The sequence below is a fragment of the Vanacampus margaritifer genome, chromosome 18 (assembly GCF_051991255.1).
Source record: "Vanacampus margaritifer isolate UIUO_Vmar chromosome 18, RoL_Vmar_1.0, whole genome shotgun sequence".
NCBI classification, from domain to species: Eukaryota; Metazoa; Chordata; class Actinopteri; order Syngnathiformes; family Syngnathidae; genus Vanacampus; species Vanacampus margaritifer.
In genome coordinates this window covers 6,330,385-6,354,187 of record NC_135449.1, presented here as the reverse complement: position 1 = coordinate 6,354,187, position 23,803 = coordinate 6,330,385, and the positions used below count along the sequence as shown (strand labels likewise).

The window sequence follows — 23,803 nt, the reverse complement described above, 5'->3', positions numbered from 1 at the left end:
CCGCCGTCACTTTTTTATTCAGATTTTATGCATAAACATGACTTCAGAATAATTCACCTGTGCATCCACATTTTGTGACGTTGACATTTTGTCTGATGGTGTGTCGTGACATAATTTCTAATTCAATATAAAACATTTGCGTTGATTCAATCAAGGTTGGTCAACAGTAATCTCGAGTGGTCTTCATGTCCTCTGCAAATGGTGACAGTTTTCATTTGTCCATTTCCTCATTGTCGCAATGAGAAATTCTCTCGCCCCCTGCGCTTATCTTTCTTTACCCACCACTTTGTCTCCGACAGTGTTACATTACTTTTGCTTGGCTCGGATTCCACCATAATCCATGAAATATTGAGCAGCGCTTTCTAAAGGTACATTGGGAGGTCCCGATAGGTCTGCCTGCCCATTGTAGTTAACGTTAACATACAAATACATTTAACACACACCACAAAACAACAACAACAACAAAACATATGGAAGCCATCAGAGCGGCTGTGAGAACTGGAACTTTTCCATCACCTCCCCCACATTCTCCCAGCTCCACTTTTGGGATGCACCGCGACAGTTTTTATCTGGGGGTTGATAAAGAAGGCGGCGCAACGGAGGGCGGCTCATGTTACACCATGCCAAGGGAGCAGGGTTCAAGGAATCAAGTCAATATCAGGCTCATTATTGTTTGTGAACCACCGTTTGGGGGGGTTAAAAAGACTCCCAAAGGAAGTTGAAGTCCGGTTTTTCCCAAAGAGTGGATGAATAGATATCAAAATGAAAACAACAATTATTAACTCATTTACTCCCAAAAAACATATAAATGCAAAAGTTTTAAGTGTCCCAAAGACGTATTTATATGTTTTTATGGATGTTTCAATAGAGATGAACCAGGGCCATGTTGAAAAAAAAAACTCAATTACTCACAATTCTAAATACAGTAGATTTGTGAATAATGATGAAATTTAGCTATATTCTAATGCCAATTGCTGCAAAGCGTAAACAGATAGAAATATATAATATTTTTTTCCTGATGAAAGAAGAGACTTTAATCTTTCTTTTGGTGGGTTCCATGTTTTTATAGCAATAGAACAGAATATTCTGTGGGCCTTGCAAAATCAGTCAAAATCCAGTACAACAGCCTGGAGTGAAGGGGATTGCTTCTATGAAAATGGCTGGGAGTGAATGAGTTTAAAGTCCCAGTAAAGTCAAAATAAATGTCACAGAGAATAGTGTTGTTAACAGCCCTACCAAATATTTCTAGATTTTTTTTTAATAAGCAATTCTGAAAGATTCCTGAAAAATCAAGCCTTTGTCTCTGTTCTCAAAGGCTGTGGGCATGTGGATCATTGGGCCATTGCAAAAAAAAAACAATACATACAATACAATACAAAATAAAGTACAATGAAATTGTGAAAAATAGGTTAAAATTCACCAACATTTAGTACTGTGTAATGTTAGTCCTTTGTCTTTTCACCGTTTAAGCAATTTTCTTCAAACATCGCTAGGGTTGGGCCAAGACCTAAAAATGTAGTCAATTCCATATTTTGTTTTTAATTTTTTTGAAAGGGATACTAATGGTCAGTCCCATTTTTTTTCACCAATATTAAGTGTTGAAAATAGCTTGCTCTTGATGATGCAATTGTCGTCATTTGGGTTTCCTCAAAAGTGATTGTGGAGAAATGCAAACAGGCAATCAGGGTAAAAAAATAAAATTTAAAAATTTGGTTATTTTGACAATGTTCCCCAAAACTGAAGACACTTACCCGAGATCTGTGTAAAGGATTGTCAAAATTGGTTCCCTCTGGTGCAAGGAGCAGCCATCCTCCATAAATCGGTTTTGCCTGTTAATGAGAAAATGTGATTATGAAGTGCAACCATGAAACAGAAACCTGAACAATTAAGTACAATTAAGCGCTTATTAAAATGGCGGCAGATGAGATTAGTAAAAACAAGCCAGTCGCAGTAACCACATCATTCAGCTAAACAAATAAAGTACAGTTCCGATTGCTGCCAGGGTAGTCAAATTCACTTGAGCTGACTGCAGGCTACTTTTCCCTGCTGGATTCATTCCAGTGCACCATGCTGCTCTTAGGGGGGGAAAGGCCAACACGCTTTTCTCTCTGATCCTCTAAAGAGAGTGTACTAGCGGACGGAGAGGGGGGTGGCGGTGGGGTGGGGGGCAACAAAAACAGCTAGGTGGATAAGAAACTTGTAGAGCGCGAGTGCAGACGCTGCGAGTGTTTGCGGCTACAATTTTGCAATTTCAACCTAAGAAACGCGAGTCGGCCTGGCACGCTTTCTTAAATAGTTCTGCCACATACTTGAACTCACGCCACTTTGAGTAGTCAGCAGTTATTTCGAGTCAAACAAGCCCTGCCTAACCGCAGCTGGCTTTATGTGTGAATGGCAAGGAGCGATCGGGAGAAATGTAGCGAGGGATTCCGCAAGACGCTCAAATGGTAGGGACGTAAATCCTCTACAAAGGCAACGATGTGCTCAAGAATCCATGAAAGAGCGGGCGAGAAATCAAGTTGAAAAGCTCTGACATTTTATAGCCGCCCGGGCTCCTCCGTTAGGGGTTTTGATTACAGTCACAACTTCATCCCATGCAAAGCCACGCATAAGCCGCATTAAAATCCGCTTTTGTTTTGATTGCAAAAGGTACGACTCTGTAAACAAAAGGAAATAACGGCAACTTTCAAATCTTAAGTCCGCCAACACGACCGTCAGCGGTTTGCAGCCAAAGCTATCTGATAATGGGCCGGCCTGCCTGCAAGAAGGAATCACACTGATACCGGCTGCGTCCAAGCCTGTAAAAATATGCCTGAAACCCAAGGAGACTGTGCAGAGTTCAGGAGGAAAGGGAGAAAGAAAAAAAAAAAAAAAAAAAAAGATCTTGTCTTTCCTCACATGACCTGACAGCAGCCCCGTTTGAAAAATACACTCTGATAATTCCAGGTCAAGTTTTCCCCTTCGATGGTTTCGTGGTGTTGCAACAGCTCTTGACCTCCGCCTTCGTCCAATCACGACGCAACCGATCGTGAGAAGAATTAAAAGAATGAAGCTCATGGGCCTTCACTCATCCTTCACTTTGCAACTCAGACATGACTGGCTCGCCTTGTGGGTTCACAGCAGGCGTTCCTCAGGGTAAGAAAAAAAGGTCAACCCTAATTTCTCATCAGGACTCAAAAGCCACAATAACGTGGCACTCCAATCAGGGATGGACAACTTTTTTTCCCAAACAGGATGCGAGTACCAAACAGTACCGATACTTGATAATACAATTGCATCTTGCAAATGTGATGACAATGTTTTATTTGAATCAAATCGTGTTCCAGCTTTTCTTCAAAATGACAGATTTCGCTTACATAACAGTTTTTTTCAGGAATGACTTGCCATTACTGACATTATGAATATCCAGCTGCATGTTAAGTCTTGCCACACGTAACACCAAAATGTGGCCTGTAACGCAAAGCAATTCCGTTCTGTGGTGACTCAGCATGAACACAAAATAAATATGGAGGTAAAGAATATTGTAGTCTGCCGGAAGTAGGAATACCTCTGAGTGTGTTATCTGCAAAATAAACACTACAAGTTATGAGTTAAAATTGTGACTAACTGTAGGAAAATGTCTTCACACGATCGCTATCAGTGTCGTAGTATCGGAGCATTTTTACGATCGAGTAGCGTCGGTGCATCCCGAGGTTGAATCAACTCTGTGAGCATAAACAGGATTAACAACAACAAAAGAATTTACTAATGATTTGAAAAATGAATCCTGTGATGATCACTGACCTGAAAATGGATGTTAGCGCGATGTAGAATTAGCCTAGCGATAAAATGTGCACCGTTTGTGAAGAGACTTTGTGATGTACTAGTAGCCAGAGATACATGTAGTTTTATTTTGTTTTAGTCATAAAGCAATCTCTTGTTAAACTTGTATGACAGTAAGATAAAGATTTCCTGACGGGTACAGAGTTAACGTCAGTTCCAATTGTTTCGTATGGGAAATATTATTTCTAAATTCTTATCCAGCTTCCCAGAACGGATTGCGCCACGACGACCTCAGACAAATTCAGCTGGACCGATGACATGAACCGAATGACACCGGCGTGCCTTCAAGCGCTGCGCTGTCGGAAAACTTTACAACTAAGACATGACTGGCTAGGTTGGAGGTTGACAGCCGGTGTTCCACAGGGAAAGACAAGCTATTTTCCATCATATTTGAAGGAAAGTGCGCTGTTACTTTTCCAGAGCCATCAACTCTCTGACCAGCTGGGAAGTACTGCTGGAATATCACCATTTGTGATTAATCAACAAATGGAACATACAGTAATGCAATTTGCAAAGAGCATATCCTTGGGGGAATCGACATAAGAGTTTGGACAGTGTGACAAATAGAATAGCTGGCGATGGGTTTTGACCCAATTAATCAGCAAAAGCTGTAGGTGGAAAGCTTTGGCAGAGGCCTACTTCAGCATGAAATTAAAGTCAATAAGCGCCCCTGGGTTGAAGACTAATTGAGTACAAACAAACCTTTGCACTTTTAGGCTCGTTTGACACACGACGCAGAAACACACCTAGCGCGCGGCCATTCTTTCCAGTGTTGAGTTCATGCTAATGTTACACACCACACAATACGGCAGGGATTCCCAAACACTGTCGTGGCACGTTAAGTGTGCCGCGAGGGATCACCAGGTGTGTCGCTGGAAATGAGCCAATATCACTTATTGGGACGGAAAATTATCTATTCACTGCAGTGTATACAGGGGGGGGGGGGGTAACAAAAACAGGCATAAAGTGGTTAGAATTATACCTAGTTCCCTGTATTATGAAATGAATTACCTAGAGATTGTTAGGTCAAACTCTGAACCTCTTTGGGAAGAAGCAATCCACAATGTATGCACTAGAGAGAAAGGATTTCAATTGGCAGAACTCACATTGTTTTGGAGTAAGGAAACAGATGTGAGCATTGCTGAATAAATGTGAGCGAATCCACCTGTAAAATTTAAACGCAGCGGATTCACAGTTCGGTATTTGTAGATTTACCTCCAGTTTTCACAAAAACTCACCAGTTACTCAGTATTGAGTTGTTTTTTTTAATTGCAAAATTTTAAGTAATTTTTGGAGGACAACAGTACTCTTGCTTGAGTACAGTTTTTGGCTACACTGTCCACCTTAGATTGACAGTAAAAATGTCTACACTTTACTTTTGTATAGGTAAATTTTAGAGTCTGTATTGTTTCTCTTTTACTTATGTAAAAGAGTTGAATCGGTGCTACTTTCACCTGTCTTTTTTTTGCACTTCTACTTATCTCTGTATGCTTGCAATTTAATTAAATTATTTATTTTTTTGCCGATAAGAAAAAAAAACAGCAGTAATAAGGTATCGATTAAGTACTCACCTGGTTGAGGTCTTCGTCGTTGAGCAGGTGAGATTCTCGAGGCTTAAAACAATTCTGACATTTGCTCTTATTAAAAATGTTGGCTTGAAATTTCCGACAGGGGTTCTCTTTGACTGACATGGTGGTCGAGCGAGGACGGTATGTGCTCTTTTAAATGAAACTGGGAGGAGAAGAAAAATATTATTGTCGAGAACAACTCCAGGTTAGGGGTGACACGAACGTGCTCTTTAGGTCACGTCGATGCTGGTCATCGTGCTCCGAGGGGGGGGCTAACGTTCACCCGTTAACTTCTCTCTATCTCTCTCCCTCTCCTGTTCTGATGCCGACCAAGAAGTTGAGGATGTTGTCGACTAGCGGAGACAGGTGTGTGCAATGTTTGCCCCTTAATTGCGTCACTCAGCGAGGCGTCGACGTGCGGTGGCCGACACTGCGGTGGTCCTGGCGGGTCCCGTCAGCAGCCTCCATCGCGGGGGGAACGACGCCAAGTTACCGAAGGAAGTCCGAAACGCCTCCTTCTCCTCCGGGCTCCTAGCTAACGAGTGGTAGTGCGTTCATACGCGTTTGACTTCCAGGCCGGACATGTTCCACGTTTAAAAAGACGCTATGGACGCGGTTGTTGGCTCCATTAGTGCCGCCGAGTTGGATGTTTTCGTCAAAAACGCTGCCTTTTGGCCGGTCATCGAGTCGGTGCAAAGAAGGGAGGGGCTAACTCAGTGAGTTGGTGACTGACTTGAAGATGAGCCAATCAGACGCCTGCCAGTCAAGGCGCTCTGTAAATTGACCAATCAGAGGCCTCTAAAGTCCCACCTTCCTCAAAGCTAGGTGGGCTTTAAAGTTAGGTCCCCAACCACCGGGCCGTGAACCAATACCGGTCCGTGGGACATTTGGTTCTGGATTGGTGCCAAAAGTACTCATACAGATACAGAAAGGAACATGTGTTTAAAAACAATGAAGACTGGTCAAAGTACAATTTGTGATCAAACATCAGTTAAAACAACAACAAAAGTACAGACTCTGAAATGCACATACAAAAATACTTTTCAAAACTTTTTCAACACCATACCAGCGGTGAAGCATGGGGGTGGCAACATCATGCTTTGGAGCGGTTTTACTTCTGATGGAACCCGTACCTTAATCGAGGTGCCACATTCCAATTGAGAGGTTGCGTGCACTTGTGCAAACGTTTTAAAGTTAATTTTTATTTCCATCCATCCATCCATTTTCTTGACCGCTTTTCCTCCAAATTTGGAAAATATTTTAATTTTTCAATTGTGTGACAGCATATAGGTCACATTAATGGTGGAATAAGGTTTCATCTATGTCTCATTACTTACTACAAAAAAATGTTATTTAATAGGGGTGTGTAAACTTTAAAAAAAAATATAAATAAATTACAATCACTGTACTTGCAAAATCACTTTAGCAGCTGAAGCAAAATATTTGTACTTCCGCCACTACTGGGCCACAGAGGGAGACTGAACAATATGTTGTTGATCATCAGAGTCTGAAAAAAAAAGTTTTATTTAGAACATTCATTCTATCGGTTACTTCTACTGCAGGAAAAAAGTAAGCCTGCAAGCTAGCAAAACTGTGCTAAAAAAAATAAAAGGAGAGCTTCTTCGGAATGTGGATAAGACTAAATGGTGAGAAAGACCACTTCTAAGAAAAAGAAAGCTGCACTTGAGAGACAATATTAGGAGCATTTGCTTTTATTTGTTTCTATATGCCAGTCTGCCAAAATATTACAGGACTGGTCAGTACAAAAAAGGCTCAGGACCATTTTTTTTTTTTTTAAAGCGCTTGTGATTACCCAAAAAAAAAAAAAGTAATTTCCACATGAACCTGAGACAATATTTTTCATTCTCCTCTTTTGCGTTTGTTCAGCTTACCCTCGTTATCGGGCAAGGTTATTTCCTTAGCTGATCATTTGTTTAGTTGCCTGCTGTGTAAATCTTTGAAAGTCCACAAAAACAGGACAAGAAAACACAGGAAAGGTGGCAGCGTGTCAAAACATTGGCAACATTTTGGCAGCTTTGTTGAGACACAGTCAAAAAAATATGATTTCATGCTAGGGGACGAGACAACCAAGCTAGGGACAGAATTTAAGGTGCAAACCAGGAAGGAAGGCAGAAGAGCGCCGACGGGAAGGAAGGTTAGGAAAGAGGAAATGAACTGATGGACTAAAAGTTGGGTTCAGTGAATGAAGGATGTAAATATGGAGAAGGTGTTATTGAAAAAGAAAGGATAGATATTAATAGTCAAAGTATAAAAGTAGAATTTTTTTAGTGAGCATGATGACACAGATGGCCTGTTTGAAGCAGTTTATCTAAAAATAACCGTGTGATCTACCAACTTTGACGGAGCGTAGAATTCCAGCCTTTTAAAAATCACAATGACTTCTTTTTTTTTTTTTTACTCCTTTCTTAGACTGACTGTAATTGAAATTTGCTAAAATAATCTGCAGACAGGATAATAGCAACAAAGGTATCTCTCTCTCTCTCTGCAGTACAGATAAGATGATCAAGTCGTCATCTGTCATCATGAACGAGCTCTTTGAGGTCCACATGAAAGTCCAAAATGACATACTTTTCATTTTTAAAAATACACAGGCATGAATATCCACTTCAACTTGCTTTATTCTTATGGCGCTTGAGTTATGGGAAAAATAAGTCATTCCCTGCCATTGACGGCTATAAACGTCAAAAATTCATTTGAACTATTTCTATTAGTTTTACATTTTTCCCCCACAAGAGTATGAAAACCTAGACATTTCTTTTAATAATCTTTTATTATTAAAGATTATTAAAATTAGCGGCGTCAGGCCATTAAAATTAATCGCATGACTTCAATAGTTAACTCACAATTAATCACAAATTTTATATCTGTTATAAATGTACAATATTTTTTTTCTAGGTTTTCATACTCTTAACAAAAGTGGAAAAAAATGTTAAACTAATAGAAATAGTTCAAATTAATTTTTGACGTCTATAGTCGCCAATGTGAATGAGTTAAAGCCCATTTTCACGAAGATTTAAAACACGATCATCATATATCATCACGCAATATCAGTAGAGTCATTTGTTATGGCAGCTTTCTCATTCGTGCTCCAAGTATAGTCCAAATCATTTTTTTACAATCATTGCAGCAATTTTAGAATAAACATCACTATCTAAACATCCTCTAATAATAATAATTGTTTCTATCATTTTGCGAAGGCAAGTACAAACGGAGGCATTAGTGAGCATGTCGCAGTGGCATAACGGTAAGCTTAACATTTGGAAGCCCCGCTTTGAGATCTTCCAGATTGCTTTAAAATAACATTCCGCGCGCAAACATTCCTATGATTCAGCTTTTCGCTCAGATAATTTAGTCCTCGGAATCCTTCAATATGGGCACAGACAGGGAACAAAAAAAAAAATCTTGTAGTTTGCTTTTTGCTGCTCTAGTGCCCCCATCAGTATGGTGAAATCATAGCAGTCTGACAATAAATAAAAATAAATGAGACCCAAAAAAAAAAGCATTTTAAAAGAGATTGGCCTTTTTCTTCATGTCGTTTCGCTTCCAAAGCGGAAGTCTGTCAAATTCTTTTATCGCCAAGCCGAAGATCTCAAAGAAGGAATCTGGGGACAGGTGACGCTGTAATGAAAGAATGTAAAAACATCACTATACATTTACAATTTAAGTTCTCGTATTTATCAATTATATTTAGTCACAACAGTCTGTTCTTTTTTGGCTGCAGTGCTCTTTTGTCCAATCAGATTCCAGCCTCAGTGTGTTGCCATGTTAAACTAATCCGCCCAGGCCTTCATAATCAGTAGTGCTGTTTCATGGAACAAATCAAATTTAAAATTCTGAACTAATGAATACACGCACGCACGCACGTACACACCCACATACAAAATAAAAAAAAATAAAATAAAAAAAAAGAGAGCAATGATGATGACATGTCAAAATCGGTAAAATTACCGAATGAACGATACTGAGCTCTCCAGGAAAAAAATAAAAATAAAAATAAAATAAAATAAAATAAAATAAAATAAAAATAATAATTAAAATTCGCCTCCGAAATTGCATTTTCTATAATATTGGCAATCATTACCTCTAATCTTGTTCTGTCAACTTCTCTGGGAAGCTTCACACGCCCCCTGTTGGCAATCGTAAGCATTTCATACGGGTAGACCTGGAACACAAGAAAGACCGTGTGAGAGTGAAAGTAAAAAGTCAACCCCCCCCAAAAAATACACTACTTTATTCATTGATAAACAAGCATGGTTAGTATTTGCAAACAACACAAACCGTTTTCAAGCACACAATTTAGAGAGAAGAGCTAAACATGAACGCAATACTTGCTTTTGGCTCCAGCAAATTAGGCATGGACACTCCTCTGTCCATTCGTGCAAATGGATGCGGGCTGTCATGGAGAAGCTACAGACACAAGCAAACACTTGCGGCGGTAAGAGATTGTCAACGCGGTTAATCGCTTGCAAGCTGAAATGGAAGATTTACTACAAGCAACATAAACAAGTGCGGTAAAGATTGTGCGGTTAATGAAGGTGCAATTATGTCATCGGGAGCTAAATAGCTGCAAGTGTACTTTGCATCATGAAGGAGGGGGGAAAAAAAGATGCAAATTCCTCTGACGTACCTTGAAATCTGAAAAGGAAAACGTTTGTTTTAGGATGATTAACAACAACAATGATAAAAAGATTTTAAGAAACAAAAAGAAAATAATGGTAAACATACCTCTTAACGTGTCACCGCTTCTCTGGAGGAATTCAGCGGATTGTGGCTGAGTAGAAGCAAAAGATATATAATTATGTAAATTAGTAATTCTCAAACGGGGGGTATATAAGATATAGTTTAGGGGTCCGTCAAATAGTTTGGAATAAATGATTGTGTTGCAATATATATATATATATATATATATATATATATATATATATATTTTTTTTTATACATAAATTTCCTCCTTAGTATTTTAGATTTGGGATAATTAAAATCTCGGATATATGATGTATTTTATTTATTTATTTAGAACAAAAGATGTATTATTGAAGAAATATTATTCTAATAAAGCTATATTTTTTCTAAAATTTTGTAACCATTTCTAGAATAAAACACATAAGAAACATTCCAAGACTAAAGTTTACATTTTGAACTTGTTAAGTAAAAATTATTTTATTCTCTTGTTTAAATTTGTGATTTTAAATTTGATCTTGTAAGATTATGACTTATTTTCTTAATAAAATAGATTTGTTCCTGTAAAGATTTTTTTTTTTTATAAAACACTATTCTCATAGCATTACCACTTTTTTTCTATAAAAATAAAAATTTGTTTACAAAATATTTTCCTTTTTTCCCCCCAAAAAATACTCCTTTTTTTTTTTTTTTTAAATTCCTATGGCATTATTCACTTTTTATTCCTATGGCATATAGGGATGGTGTTCGAATTTTGAGGGGGACCTTGGAAGAATTTCTGTCCGTGGACCCAAAAAGTCATCGCAGCCTATTTGCCTGAATATAAATAAGAATATACAGTAGTGCTCTGGAATTGACTTACCGGATTGAGGCCATTGCAACCGTATCCAGGCAAAGAAGATGTTTGGGTGGAGTTCGGATCTGTCAATGTAAAATAGCAGATAGATGATTTCAGTCTGACTCTTTGACTCAGTCACTTCACAGTTAATATTTGCCGCCTCTTTGACCTTTAATTCAGCCCGAGCACACTGAGTTGCCTGACATGACCCTTAATTAAGAAAGTTTGATAGCAAGATTGAAAGTACTGTACCTTGTTGTTTGAAAATTGGAGGTTTTCTGTACATGTTGAAACCTTGATCTGGAAAAGGACGATATAATGCAACAATGTCACATCAGAGGCAGTAAACTCGTTTGACAACATGCAGAGTGGGACACAATCCAAAATCATTATTTGCTCAATAATCCAGTTCAATGAGCAGATTCAGTCCCCATTCAAACTATTCTCATCAATGAAAGTTAAAGATTGACAGCTAACTTTGAACACTAGATGGCTGTGTTTCCATGGAGATGCTGTGCATAAATTTCTTTTGTAGTCTGTATGAGAATTATCATTAATTTAAAAAAAAAAAACCAAATCTTATAATAGTTAAAAATATTGGAGCAACTCAACTCAACAGCCAGATTATAAAATTAGATTATAACCTCACATTTATAATAGTTGGATTAGTTTCAGCTTCACTATAAAATACGTAGAGTAAATTCATATTTTTTTCTAAAAAAGTCTATTCAAAACACCTCATGACAATGTGAACAAAAAATTGGGGAGAACATTCAATTAGTTATAATTATGAATGTAATCTATTAGGAATAAAAAAAATGAAAAGAAAAGAAGAGAAATCACATGTGCGGTAGATACAAAAAAAGTCTACACACCCCTGCTCAAATGTCAGTTTTTCTGTTGTTTTGGTTTGTCATAAACATTGTCAGGAAAAGCCTGCTAGAACACCTGGAATTTATTTGGGGTCAATTTATTATCTTTATTATTTATTTCAAATTAAGTGAGTTGTACTCGTTATGGGTTGCATTAATGGTAAATAATAATAATAATAATAACTATTTTACTTGATCTTATTTTTTGATATGACAAAAACTGGCATTTGAACAGGGGTGTGTAGACTTTTTAAATCCACTGCGTGTATGTATTCACAGCTTTTTATGTTGTCATTACGGGGCTAAGCTGTTGTGATCTTACCTGCGGTGTCAGGAACTAAGCGGTGACAGGAAGAGGGGTTGGGCAAGGTGTCGTTGGCAGAAAATATAGAGCCTATTTGTTATTGCAGAAGAAGGGAGGAAGTGGAGGATGAAAAAGACGAGTGCAAACGGCGGCGAGGGATAGACGGCGGGTGAGCAGAGGGGTCGCTACAGACAAAAGGCGGGAACTGAAGAATCTTGGGAGTTTTACCGGGCCGGTGGAAGTGCTGCGGCGACCGGGTCGGCGTGTAGCTGTGACGACTGTACGAGTGCACGCCGAAAGATCCGTGGCTCGCCGATTTGGGAATGCATTTTCTCAACTCGTAACTTTCCTTGACAAAACAACACAACGCACATGGATTAGGTCATGGCGATGTCACATGAATCGACGCGAGCGCAACATTTACCTCTGTGGTTTCAGATACGTTTGCCAGAGACTATAAAAGAAAACGTACAGAATTAGTACCATTACCTCAACTTTAAATGAATATTTGTATATCATTTTATGAACTAAAAACAGATGAGATCATTTTCGGAGAGACCACTGAATGATGTTACCTCCGCTGAGCTTTTTCTGTGCTGCGTGTTGCATCTGCTGTCCAAAGCAGCTGAGGTGATGTTGTCACTCTTATAGGACATCATATCAGGATGCTCTATGTCATAAATAGCCTTGACTCTGGGAATGGCTGCTAAGTCTCGGTAATCAATGATCTCATCATCTACTTTAGCCTGGGTGGGGGGACAGTGAGAGTGGGAATGCGGATGGGGTGGGGGTTGGGGGGGGAGGACATGGAGAGTTCAAATGGGAGCAGATATTATGGGTTGAGACAGGTGAAAGGTCAACATTTGCACTTGGGGGAGGGACGCTTTAATCCCACAACACAGAGTCTCTGATATTGTAATTTGGGTGTCACAACATCAACTGATCTCTCTCTTTTGCCACAGTCACTTAAGACTTAAAACCAACCTCCACATATTGAATATGTCACCTCTACAAACAACGCTGGGAATAAATATAAACGGCATCCGTGTGACTTACGCAGATGGAGCGTCCAGGACTTCCGGGTGTACACGAGCCGGGTCTGGAGCAGGAGCTTTCAGACGAAGTTAGAGTCGACTGGGGGAGAGAACGGCGCGTTAGTTTGATTCAGAATATCTTTCCATGTTGTTAATGCGCACACCATGAGGTCCATTTATGTGAAAGCAGCCTGACTCGTGTGCATTCAAAACACTCAGTAATGAAGTATTATGCGCATTCATATGGGTTACAATGGACGGGTGTGCAATGATATCAAACACTCTCATGCACTGAGATCCAAAATGTTGCCGAGTTGGGTTGAACCTTGGTTAAGGATTTACCACATGTGGCTTCTGCAGTTGTTTTCCTTGTTGTAAAAGTACCGTATTCACAGTGTTCCACTTCCCCCCCCCACATTTTGTTAGTTATGGCCTTAGTCTAAACTGGATTCATTTCTAAACACCCCATAAAGACAACATCAAAGTATTTTTTTTTTATTGAACACATTTTGCACACACACACCCAAAAAAATAAAAAATATAAAAAAATAATAATAATAAATAAATAAATAAAAATAATAATAATAAATAAATTTTAAAAAAATATATAAAAAAATAAATAATAATAATAATATATATATATATATATATATATATATATATATATATATATATATCTGCAGTTGTTTTCCTTGTTGTAAAAGTACCGTATTCACAGTGTTTCACTTTTTTCCCCACATTTTGTTAGTTATGGCCTTAGTCTAAACTGGATTCAATTCTAAACACCCCATAAAGACAACATCAAGGTATTATTTTTTTTACTGAACACATTTTGCACCCCCCCCCCCACAAAAAAAAAAAATTGGAAAAAAATTTGAGAAAAAAAAATAAAAAATAAATAAATAATAATAATAATAATAAATAAATAAATAAAAATTATATATATATATATATATATATATATATATATATATATATATATATATATATATATATATATATATATATATATATACATACACAAACACACACACAACAAAATGTGGAAAAAGTGAACGGCTGTGAATATTTTCCAGGTACATTGTATGACATAAGGCCTAATGAAGTGAGCAAAGAGTTAAGGCGGCATGTGAAACAAGCCGGGGGCTGCTTAATCTCAAACTACGACATGACACGGCGAGAGAAAAAAAAGAAAGAAAAAAGGATCAAACTACAAAGGCCGCTCACGAGATTAACCTTCAGTTCACTCGGTGGGTAAAAGAAATCAAGACAAGGTGTTTTGAGTCGTCGGACCTGAGAAGAAGTAGATACAATTCTCCAGAACTAGCTTTTTATTAATCATTTCAAGACAAGCTGAGCGTTCATGTTAAATTCTTACCCTGTTGCTATCATGGTTTCTGCTGCGCTCTCTGCAGTTTGGGTGCCACACTGTCGATCCTAATGAACGGAGAAAGCGTCATCACAACACTTAACAATTGACACTAATGTTTACATGCCTCTAAATCCACATTGTACACACTGACCTTGCAAATACATTTCTTCGCCTTCTGTGAACGTTTTGTCACATCGGCTGCATCGTGCACATTCCGGGTGATAGTGTTTGTCCCCCGCCTTTTCGGGAATCAGAAAGGACCGCTCGTTAAAAACGCACTAATTCGCATATTGCGGTAGTTCGGAAATCACAATCATGAAAATGATCTCAAATCAGAGCCAGTTTTCGTGTATAAATGCAGGCTACTGTACGTGTGTCACGCCTCACCTCAAGGACTTTCCCTGTTATGAACTTCTGACATGCGTCACACTCAACCCCAAATTGAAGCTGGTAGTCCCTTTCACAATATGGAACGCCATCCCTGTAAGGCCAAGAAGAATGAAATGCTCATCCAGTAGATAGCAGAATGTACAATAAACCAAAAATAACCAGATTAAACACTGCACATATGTGAGTATTCAGTACTGTATATTGTAAGGTTTTTCCAATATGACTTATATGTACAAAGTGGACAATGATCAGTCAAGAAAGGGATAATCAAGACATTGGTATTTACTTGCTGATATATTCTCCACTCAGCAATTTTTTGCAGACGTTGCATTTGAAGCAGCCGAGGTGCCACTGGCTACCCAAAGCTAACAAAGCCTGGCCGTTCTTGATGTCACGACCACAGCCATTGCAATCTAGGAGCACACAAACAAACACATAGACATTTGCTATTGTGACACATGGACACAATTCAGAACTTTGTAAATTGGTTTCCATAGTTTACTTTCTTTTTCTTTTTCTTTTTTACAAGAACACACAAAAATATATTTGTTTTTTTAATGGTTTACCATCAAATATAATTGTTAATTCTTATGTCATTAACATTTGATGCTAGGTAGCTAGCTACATAGCTAGCTAAGTAGCGAGCTAGATGGTTAGCTAGTAGATATCCTCAACATACGTTCACGTAAATGTTAAAAGTTGACTGTTTCGGACAAAGTACATGAGCGAATTCGAGAAGCATTCGTCTCATCTCATTGAATTGAGCACAATTGTCCTCTTAATCCTAAAACTTGGCTATGCAAAGTTCCCGGTAAAGTCAAGCTCAGGTCATCCCGTGCTGAGTCACTGTTTTGACGCACCCCCAAGAGGACAGCTGTGTGTTCAAAGTCATGTTGTGCGTCTCCGGAAAGAATGTGTACATCTATCTATGTACTGTACCTGTATTTAAATATCAGCTCTGTTTACAAAAAAAAACAGTATCGCTAAATGTGCATGCTTAATTAAGCCTTTAAAATACATTTTACAATGTTCTCTTGAAATCACAAAAAAAATGCACCTACTGTTGGAGTATCTGATGCCAGTTGGTGGGGGGGTCAACGGGTTAACACACCGCTGACAGATGCACTCTTTCCCACTGAATGTGACACAATCACCAGCAGGAAAAGGTTGCCTGCGGGATAACAGAAAATAATATCTTATTATAAGCCATTCATTTTAAACAGTATTACAATATTAGTAGTATAGTATTTGTGGTAGAATCAAAGTAGGGGCTATTCAGTGTTCAAATTACTGTCTGTGTGGTTTGTTTTGTAATATTACTTGCAGATGGTGCACACAAAGCAGGTCGGGTGATAAGTCTTGCCCAAGACGGCAACCACGTCTCCCTCCACAAATCCCCCGCAGCTGTTGCAGACGGTGCCATGAAGCCTCTGGTAGTCCAGCGGACAGAGGCAGTCTGCGTTCTTTATGAAGAAGCCGGACTGGGCCAAGTCGCAGCCACAAACTACACAAACAGACCGAGAAGGAAAGTAGTCAATTTGTCACGTTAAATTCCACAAAAAAAGGCACTTGCCAACATGTGTTGAAAACATAAAAGTACTTGAGTAGAAAAACGTGATTCTACTACTCTGCATCTTTTAAAATGTACTTGAGCTCAAAACTAAAAATTAGCTTGTATTTGTCTGTTACCGTCTAGGAGAGATACCCATCTTGATAAATTAGCAAAAACAATAAAAAAAAAAAATCTTTGCAAACAAATTAGTTTCCCTTTTTTAGCTTTCATAATGGTAAAAAAGTGCTGGCTAGCTTGGCTCGACTTTTATGCTAATGTTTTTCCATAGGTTTGCTTACATTATGAATGATTAGCCCCCCCTAAAAAATCCCTGTACACAAAATAATTTATCGGTTTTACTAACTTATATAATGCTTAAACTGAGAGGGGGGGGGGGGTCACATTACAAGCTGGCATGTTTAATTAAACGCAAGCTAGCTTAGTTCGATTTTTATGCTAATAACATGTTCCGATAAAAACGCTACGTTCGCTAATGATAACTGATGACTAAGTGTTTTAAAAAATATTACACAGAAAGTTTTTGAACACTATAAGGCGACTAAAGTATAAATACTCGAAATAATTGCGTCCATCTGAGCCTGTAACAGTTGCACCTCCACAGAATGCGTTCAAATGCCAAGGGCTGTCTATTTCTGTCTGGGGAGTCAGTCAGTACATGAGCATTGTTTGCTACAATGAAAACATGCATCTGCACCAGAGTTCAATAAATTGTCTTAATAATAATAATAACTTTTTAAAGTTTTATGGATTACTGTTATTTGCCAGTTCTCCATTTTATTTATAGCTTCCAAAATTTTTATAGAAGTATATCTGTGTCATCTAATTTCTAAACCTGAATTGTTATCCTTCCAGTGTCAAATGGAGTGCAACCTGATTTGCTGGATGTTGGATGAAATGAGAAAGATTTGACTACATCACCTTGGTTACAAGGATGTTTACCGAATGTTAAAAATACAAATTCTAACTCAGTTAGCATACCAAACCCAATAAAGTCACTTATAAGTAAAACAATTCAAGTCAATTCACCAAACCAAATGCTTCCCAATAATCCCCACTGTTGATTAAAATTCTGCAAGCTACCCTGCTCTATTTTTTTTTTCTTCCCTCCCCTGGCGAGGTAAACACAGCACAAGAACACAACAAGGGCACCAACACGAGAAGCCTGTCAGGGTCAATTAGGTGAAGACAATGGCATGCTGGGTAAACATGAGTCCCATGAAGCCGTAACTCCTGTGTGTGGTTGTCCGGCAACCACGAGAGCTCCAATGAAGAGGGAATATTTTGCAATAAATTGAGTTTGAATAATGCATGAGGGGCAGCAACGCTTGCTCAAATTAAAGCTGCCATTTGGAGTCATGTGACCATAACGACGTCAACATGAGTTGGGACGATCTAGCGGCTCTCAAAAAAAGTGGAATGTGATCAAAGTTATTGGCGCGGTGACGTCATCACCCAATTTAAGTTTGATTTAATTGGTCAAAAATGATTGTTTGTTAAACACCAATAGACCTGACTTCAACTCTCGGCCCATTTGCTCAGTAACTGGCAACATGACAGTATTCCCGCCTGCTCACATTGCTCTGTTGGTGTCATTGGAATGGAATACCGACCTTTGCAGGTGAAGCATTTGATGTGGAAGTGATTGGACTGGACTCGCAGTACCTCCCCTTTGCAGACCCCCCCGCATTTGGCGCATCTGATGACCCGCTTGGCCGCAGGAGGGTGAGTGTGAAGCACTGCGGGGGAGAGCAGAAGGTGAGCCTTCAATCATTTGTTTGTCATCAGCATGTCATGGAAAATGTGACTTGGGATCACTTGGCGGTAAACAGCCTCAGATACAGTTGGCGTTCAGTGTTTCTTCAAGGGAGACACCTATGAGACTTTATGGATATATAAAATATTTTTTTAAATCAGATTTTTTGGGTATCACTTTGTTGATTTGTCATCTTTTTTATTATTATTATTATTATTTTTAATTTAATTTATTTATTTATAAAGCAGTTTTATCACAGACATTGTTTAAATGGTGGTACATATGCCCTAAAGTGTCTCAGTAGAAATGGCATCATCAAGCTAAATGCTAATTAATTTTTCATTATTTTTTTACGTTTTTAGCTGTAATGGATTGTATCACTCAAACTAACGCAACCCTGTTACTCATATTATAACTTAAAAAGACATTAAAATCAAAGTTTTTCTTTTTGCTGTATAGTTAAGCTTGTTCTTGACCAGTTAGCAAAGCAGCTACCACAGCTAGCATGTATTATTGAGCAAACACACTAATGGAGACTCTCAAACCTGTTACTCATATTATCCGAAAAATACATTAAAATCAAAGTTATTCCTTTATTTTATTGTATAGTTAAGTTTGCTCTGCTTGACCAATTAGCATGACAGCTACCACAGCTAGCATGTACTCGATAGCAAACACGCTAACATTAGTGTTTATTTTCATTTCCTGATACTGTAATTAGAATAATACTAAAATTACATTAGTATTAAAAAAAAAGACGATCTTTATTCAGTGCAAACACAGCAAAATATAATAAATAAAATAACTTTGATGGTTCAATGGCTCTCTTTTTTTTAAACAAACAAACAAACAAACTAAACAATCACCAAATAAATGGTCCTATGGGGGGCAATAAATGAAATGCTCCTGAATGTAATGTGTTTTCCCCTCAGAGACTTGGCGGCTTGCTGCAGGTCAAGAGCAGCTTGGACCCGAGTTATGTCACATTGCAGCATGTGCTTGGGGCCCCATTCTTCTTCTTCTATCATGGCTGTCACACTCACTGGCAGCCAAAAAGAGAGGATGCCTGGACAATCTAATCACAGGCCAGGGGAAAGGTCCCGCGTGTGATTGGTAGAGGAAAGAATGTGACACATTGACAGCCTCTCCCACTCTGTGCGTGTGGATGACTTTTTTTTTTTTTTTCTTGTCGTCATAATAGTTTACTCTATTTTCTTGAATCTCAGTCGAACACAAAACGTAAAAGGGACTGCACGCCTGAGCCTCGTGAAAGCTAATAAAATTGAGACATCGGTATGCGGTTCCAGATCTGCACCGCAACAGGGGAGATTTGTTGCCATGGTAACAGACATGTACGCAGTAACAAACAAGATTACAAGAACATGCTTTCCAAAGGTTGACGTTAACTGATTAAGCTATCCTGAGAGAGGGGCTGGGGCTGGTTGTTGTCATCTTTATGATTATTACCTCATGTTTTCACCATTGTGTGTTAGTTAGCACAATGGAAAACTCACTACATTTTGGTGCAAATCCTGAATTTATTAATTGCTTTTGCCAACAGAATTCCATATTTCTGTACCATACGTGCAAAAAACAATCAAAATCAAAACGCCATCAGATTAGATTCATTTGCCAGGTGACGTAAGAGCTATCACGTCATCTTTAATTACATTTAATACAAAAAGGGGAAGTCAACGCAAACATTTTCTGTGCAGCTCCACTAGTCTAAACACGGCATTGTGATTAACATTACGCTTGTGGAATATTAATTATGCCGCAAAATCCACCCGCTTTTATCCATCTCCACTTGCTGTCGACTAAAAATGACATCACATTTGCGGACCAATCACAGTTCACCTCTTTTGTGAGTTTGGGCATGTGACGTTAGCAAGCTGAGCCATGATTGGTCGTTACCTCAGCGCTCAGCAACTGTGATGTCATTTTTTGGTCGACAGGCAGCAAGTGGCAAAATGGCCGACCCATGAGATGGATAATAACGGCTGGATTTTTGCTGCTTAACTCATATTCCACAAACGTAATATTAATCAGGATGCCATGTTCAGACGAGTGGGGGGCACATAACACAAATTATTTTTAAAGATCCGAATCCCTCGTTAGCCGACAAATGAGCACGAGACTAGCAAACAGAAGGAGAGCGAAGCCACTATTAGCACATTTAAAACCAATAAAAAAGTGTTATAATACCACTGTGTTATAAATAATTCATGCTACAATGCGGCAGCTGTGGCTAACACTGGCTTGTTTACAATGCTAATGCTAGCTTAGCATTGCTAGTGCTGCTATTTTGTTGAGACTAAAAGTTTTGTTTGTGTTGTTTATGTTCTCATTTATTTGTAAATACAATATACAGTAAGACTCCATATCATTTTATTTGGTTACTCTTCATATATTACCGTAATCATATCACTGCCTGCGTTTAAACACTCCATTTTCATTCCACAAGATTGGGTCAGTCCTTCCACAAGACCACAAATAGCTAAAATTAGTGAGTCATTGACCATATATGCTCCTCGCCTAAAAATCTTAAATATCTCGCCCATCTTGTCTGAAATTCACGTTTGTAGACCAATGTAATGTCTGACAAAGTGCATTAAAGTAATCCAGACGAGATGTAACGAAGAAATGGATTACCGTTTCTAAATGCTGCTGAGAAAGGAGGGTCTTGACCTAAGACAATACTGCAAAGTTCTCAACATCACTCCCTGAATGTGAAGCTGATCTGCTGTCAGGTATTAGCAAACGGCAGATTTAGAAAGACGGCAAATGGCGAGGAACCCGAGACACCCACTTAATCGGCCGAGCGATGGGAGAATCTATTTAAAGTATCACAATTCATTTTTACGCAGCAGACAGGAAGCGTGAAATTGCTTAACAATTCTTGCATTCTTTTACGGAGAAGTCGGGCGGGTGTTTGGCTATGAGTCACGTTTGACCAAAACGATGATCTTGCAAATTGCGAGGCAAGATGGGAGTCGGGCTCGTGAGATTCTTGTGGAATGTCTCAGGAAAAGGAGAGAACTGTTTTCTCACTTATCGCCGCGAGTGAAAAGTAAGAACACTTTTTGTCTCAAAAATAATAATAGGTGCGTGAAAGGGTCATGTTTAACTGAGTTTTCTCTTTTCCACACTTGGCAACAGCAGTTTGTATCCCTCCATTTTCCATTTCCTGAATATTTCTCCTTCTGTCGGTTAAAAATATTTCTGGAATAACGCACTGAGGTTGAGGTCCGTCCAAATCGGAGCAGAAAATGACAAATGGCAAATTTTTCTCTCTTCCGCAAACGTTGCAAGTTTGGGTTTGTTGAAACTTAAAGACTATAACTTCTCATAGATTTTCAAATCATCCTATAAAATGAAAGAAAAATACTACAAATAAGAATCATATTGTATTGATTCTTCTATTATGCAAAACATGTAAGCGACATGGCATAACTTCCAAAATGCAAAAAAAAAAAAAGTCTCCAGGATGCAGACGCACACTACCTTTCTCCTTCATGGCGGTGACTGCACGGCTTTTGGCGAGGAGAACTCTTGACTGCTGTGGTTCAGAGCGGGAAGGGAAACAAGCCGGACTATTGCTTCATGATGATACAAGTAAAAAGGGGAGGGGGCGGGCCGAGCAGGCGTGTGTGTGTGTGTGTGAGTGGGGGAATGTGTGTGTATTCTAAATGAGCGCTAAGGGTGTGAATGTGCCTCTGAGCCGTGACATCATCCACTCACTGGGAAGAATGTGTGTTTTTGCTGTAGCCTGCCTTGATTTAAAAAAAAAAAAAAAAAAAGACTGATTTTTGCTGATTACTTTCTCTGTTATAAATTTAACAAATACTAAAAGTATTGTACAATTGTAATTTACATTAAAGGGATACTTGACTCATTAATAAATTAACTCATTCACTGCCATAAATTCTTCTTCTTTTTTTAAAAAGATAAAAAAATTAGGGGCAAGAGGCGATTAATTTTTTTAATTGTAAGTTAACTCACGATTAATCACAAATTTCCTATCTATAAAAAAATTCTAGGTTTTTATACTCTTGTTAACAAAAGTGGGGAAAAAATGTTAAACTACTAGAAATAGTTCAAATGAATTTTTGACGTTTATAGCCGTCAATGGCAGTGAATGAGTTAAATGTCAACCCAAAACCTTTTTTTTTTTTGGGGACAATATATTCTATGCAGCCCCACTAGTATTGTGGTTAATATTGCGTTAGTGGAATATGAGTTAAGCAGCAAAATCCATCTCAGGGGGGCGGCCATTTTGCCACTTGCCGTCGACTGAAGGTGACATCAATGTTGCTCAGGTCTCAGGTGACAACCAATCGCAGCGCAGCTTCAGAAAACAGGTGAGCTGGGATTGGCCGTTCCCTGTGCAACTGTGATGTCATCTTCAGTCAAAGTGGCAAAAATGGTCACCCCCTGAGATGGATAAAAATGGCTGGATTTTGCTGCATAACTCATATTCTAAAAGAATGTCATGTTTAGATTAGTAAGGTCACATGTAACATATTCATTATTGTTCATTTACAATTAGTACCTTTAAAAAAACATTTTGCCACTTGCTGTTGACTGAAAATGACATCACAGGTGCTAATGACCAATCATGGCTCAGTTTGGGAACATCACATGACTAAACCCAGCATGTTATCAAACTAATTACAGGCAAAATATCAACTTCTTACAGTTGAAAATGGCTAAATGAGGCAAGTATCCCTTTAAGGGACAATAAAAAAAAAAATCTGAGAGATCGTGTGAGAGAGAGTGCGCGTGTGTGTACCTGACACATCCGCAGGTATGGCCGCCAACTTCTCGCACAGGACGTAGTCGTTGGGATTGAGGAACGGCAGCTGCTCCATCATGCACTGCTTGGGGATCAAGTAGAGAACCTCGGCGATCTGGCCGTCCTCGATGATGGACATGCGCCTGACCGAGTTCTTCCTCTTGACCCGGTCCAGGACCACCATGTCGTTGCTGGCGCCGGTCCCGCAGATGCGGCCCAGGCTGTTGAGGCTCAGGCGGTTCGACATGCTCATCTTGTCCACACAGTCCAGGCTGCACAGACCCTCCAGCCGAGAAACCATAAGAGCGGACCCTGGATGGAGATGATGCCAGGAATTAGCTTGCTCTTAAGGATCAATGTGTGTGTGTGTGTGTGTGTGTGTGTGTTTGTGTGCGCGCGTGTGTGTTCCATCGGGCAGCACGGGTCCTGTAAGCAGATTAAGGCAGGTGTATTTTTAGTGTTTATCTTCAGAGTAAACAGAGGATTTTTACATGTCTCTCAGGTAACATTCTTCCAAGTGTGTCACCATGGGAGACAACACCGCCATCCCATAATTTCTGTAGCGGAAAGATATTAAGTTCCGTTTATATAGAGCATAATAGAACCTTTATGTTGAAAGAGGAAAAAAGTATTTGTCCTCTTTGCGTGTTCCAAAATTTGAAGACAGATTTAATGTAAGAAAAAACACCTTTGCAAAAATGATTTTTTTAATCTAACAAGAGATCTCTGGACACTCAAACAGCCTCTAATTCATCACTTAAACAGGTGGGATTCAGAGCGT

The 23,803-nt window shown here is 38.8% G+C and overlaps 2 protein-coding genes across 11 annotated transcripts in view; both read right to left on the bottom strand.

The window, feature by feature from the left end:
- Window positions 1-6,093, bottom strand: part of LOC144038559 (uncharacterized) — a 40,471-nt gene extending 34,378 nt beyond the window's left edge. For all 10 annotated transcript variants that reach the window (XR_013289242.1, XR_013289246.1, XR_013289243.1 and 7 more), the window contains exons 1-2: window positions 5,394-6,093; window positions 1,752-1,829 (exon numbers count right to left, since the gene is read on the bottom strand). Coding sequence is in view for 5 of the 10 variants with exons in the window: in XM_077551128.1 (XP_077407254.1) it covers window positions 1,752-1,829; window positions 5,394-5,513 (198 nt within the window). In the remaining 5 variants the exon portion in view is untranslated. The remainder of the gene's footprint in view (window positions 1-1,751; window positions 1,830-5,393) is intronic.
- A 993-nt stretch (window positions 6,094-7,086) lies between these two features.
- LOC144038493 (actin-binding LIM protein 1-like) lies at window positions 7,087-23,772 on the bottom strand. The gene is made up of 19 exons (XM_077551039.1): window positions 23,020-23,772; window positions 18,085-18,210; window positions 16,222-16,405; window positions 15,963-16,072; window positions 15,188-15,314; window positions 14,899-14,992; window positions 14,663-14,750; window positions 14,518-14,576; window positions 13,162-13,239; window positions 12,681-12,851; window positions 12,530-12,559; window positions 12,334-12,454; window positions 11,182-11,229; window positions 10,954-11,012; window positions 10,137-10,182; window positions 10,039-10,046; window positions 9,744-9,818; window positions 9,493-9,573; window positions 7,087-9,029 (listed from the first exon to the last, which is right to left on the bottom strand). The coding sequence occupies exons 1-19, from the start codon at window positions 23,321-23,323 to the stop codon at window positions 8,916-8,918; spliced, it is 1,923 nt and encodes a 640-aa protein (XP_077407165.1). The 5' UTR covers window positions 23,324-23,772; the 3' UTR covers window positions 7,087-8,915.
- Window positions 23,773-23,803: the final 31 nt, after the last annotated feature.